The sequence below is a fragment of the Morone saxatilis genome, unplaced genomic scaffold (assembly GCF_004916995.1).
Source record: "Morone saxatilis isolate NCDOM2014 unplaced genomic scaffold, NCSU_SB_2.0 Contig23, whole genome shotgun sequence".
NCBI lineage: Eukaryota > Metazoa > Chordata > Actinopteri > Moronidae > Morone > Morone saxatilis.
This window is the reverse complement of record NW_023339796.1, coordinates 2083887-2085430: the sequence shown is the minus strand read 5'-3', so window position 1 is coordinate 2085430 and position 1544 is coordinate 2083887. Positions and strand designations below refer to the sequence as shown.

The window sequence follows — 1544 nt, the reverse complement described above, 5'->3', positions numbered from 1 at the left end:
GTGTCACGATGCATCGTTACATCCCTGTCTATGAGCCCTGTTCTCTGTTTACTGTCAGAGTGAAACTACGTCTCACTCAGCTCACCTGTACTGCGCTGGTTAAATGAAACCCACAGGCAGATATTATCAGCAGATAAACACACAACTTTGGGGCGAGTGGAAACTATGACAACCCTTTAAAGCATCCTCCCGCAGCGTGGTGTGAAAGACACGCACAGACATGAAGACGTACGTATCGTCACATCTGTGGTGAACTTACTTGGAGATCCTGTCCATGTTTGCAATTTGTTTCTGGTTGCGGATGACCTCGATGGCCGCCCACACATACTGGACCACTTTGGGGTCCGCCTGCCTCTTCTTCACCACACGTGACATGATTTCCTTATTCATCACAACTGTGGGAAACAAAGAAAATATAAAATCAGCTGGTGTTTTTGGTTTTGCTTTCTGCGAATGAAAAGTGTAAAACTACCGATGAACCAATACCAGTGTTTATAGCATTGATAACAGCTGTGGTAATAGCCTTAATATAACAGTACCAGTGGCACTAGTAGAACCAGTAATAATAATAATATTCTTATATATCTCATAATGCTGCAAGAGGAAGTCCATAACACCAGTAAGTACTGCTCCCTCATCGCATTGAAGAATCAAACCCACGTGCTTCATGTAGCACTGAATGCTCTTAATAATGTGACATTACAAACAGTTGCACAATACTGCGTTTCCTATAAACAGGCCTGTACAGTCAAACTGCTTGTTGTTAATCTAAAAAAGCTCAAATGCTCCAAAATGTCACAGTATCATCACAGAAGTATGATTAAGAGTGATATTTAAGTGTTTCCAGGCTCGACACAACAGAAGACCAAACACATGGCGTTAGAAATGTTAAATGTTTGTCTGCCTAAAATATTTTTACAGGGAAACGTGATGAAGACGAACGTCATTGCGACAGTGTTGTAGTCATTTAAAGGGCCTGTGTGCAGTCAATGGGGCCGAGTACTGGCATTATCTGACAATATGATAAATATCACAATACAAGCTCGCAGACTGCAACTATCTGAATACAGCTCGGCCTTCCAGGCGTGTAGGCCGAAGAACGAGAGACAAACATTGGATTTGTCAGTTCTGGGCTACTGTAGAAACATGTTGGTTCAACCACCGGCTCCCTCTGTAGATCAAACCAACTTATTCTAAAGGCAACAGCAGTTCTGATGTTCAGGAGATCATACACTCATTAAAGTATAAATGTGCCATAACTAAAAGCATGTATTGTCCTGAGAGCAGTGTGAATTGTAGCTCTCTCTGTAAGTGTATTGTGTTGATGCTCAGTCCTGATGTTGGACTGGTTGATCAGGGAGACACACGCTGAGGTTGTTCCTGTCAGATAAAGAATCAGTGTTTTCTGAAGTGTGTGAAGGACGAGACGGCGGTCAGCTGGGACGCCGAGTGGACGGAAACACTGCAGAACCAGAAGAACCGCGCCTCTTTAAAACATCACTGACCATTAAACGGGATCGCCTGTCTGTCTGACGCCGCTCCTG

The 1544-nt window shown here is 43.5% G+C and overlaps 1 protein-coding gene across 6 annotated transcripts in view; it reads right to left on the bottom strand.

Annotated features, from left to right (window-relative positions):
• Positions 1–1544, bottom strand: part of zmynd11 (zinc finger, MYND-type containing 11) — a 21773-nt gene that overhangs the window by 19229 nt on the left and 1000 nt on the right. For all 6 annotated transcript variants that reach the window (XM_035671469.1, XM_035671473.1, XM_035671474.1 and 3 more), the window contains exon 2: positions 260–395. In XM_035671469.1, the coding sequence (XP_035527362.1) occupies positions 260–390 (131 nt within the window). In that variant the 5' untranslated portion in view covers positions 391–395. The remainder of the gene's footprint in view (positions 1–259; positions 396–1544) is intronic.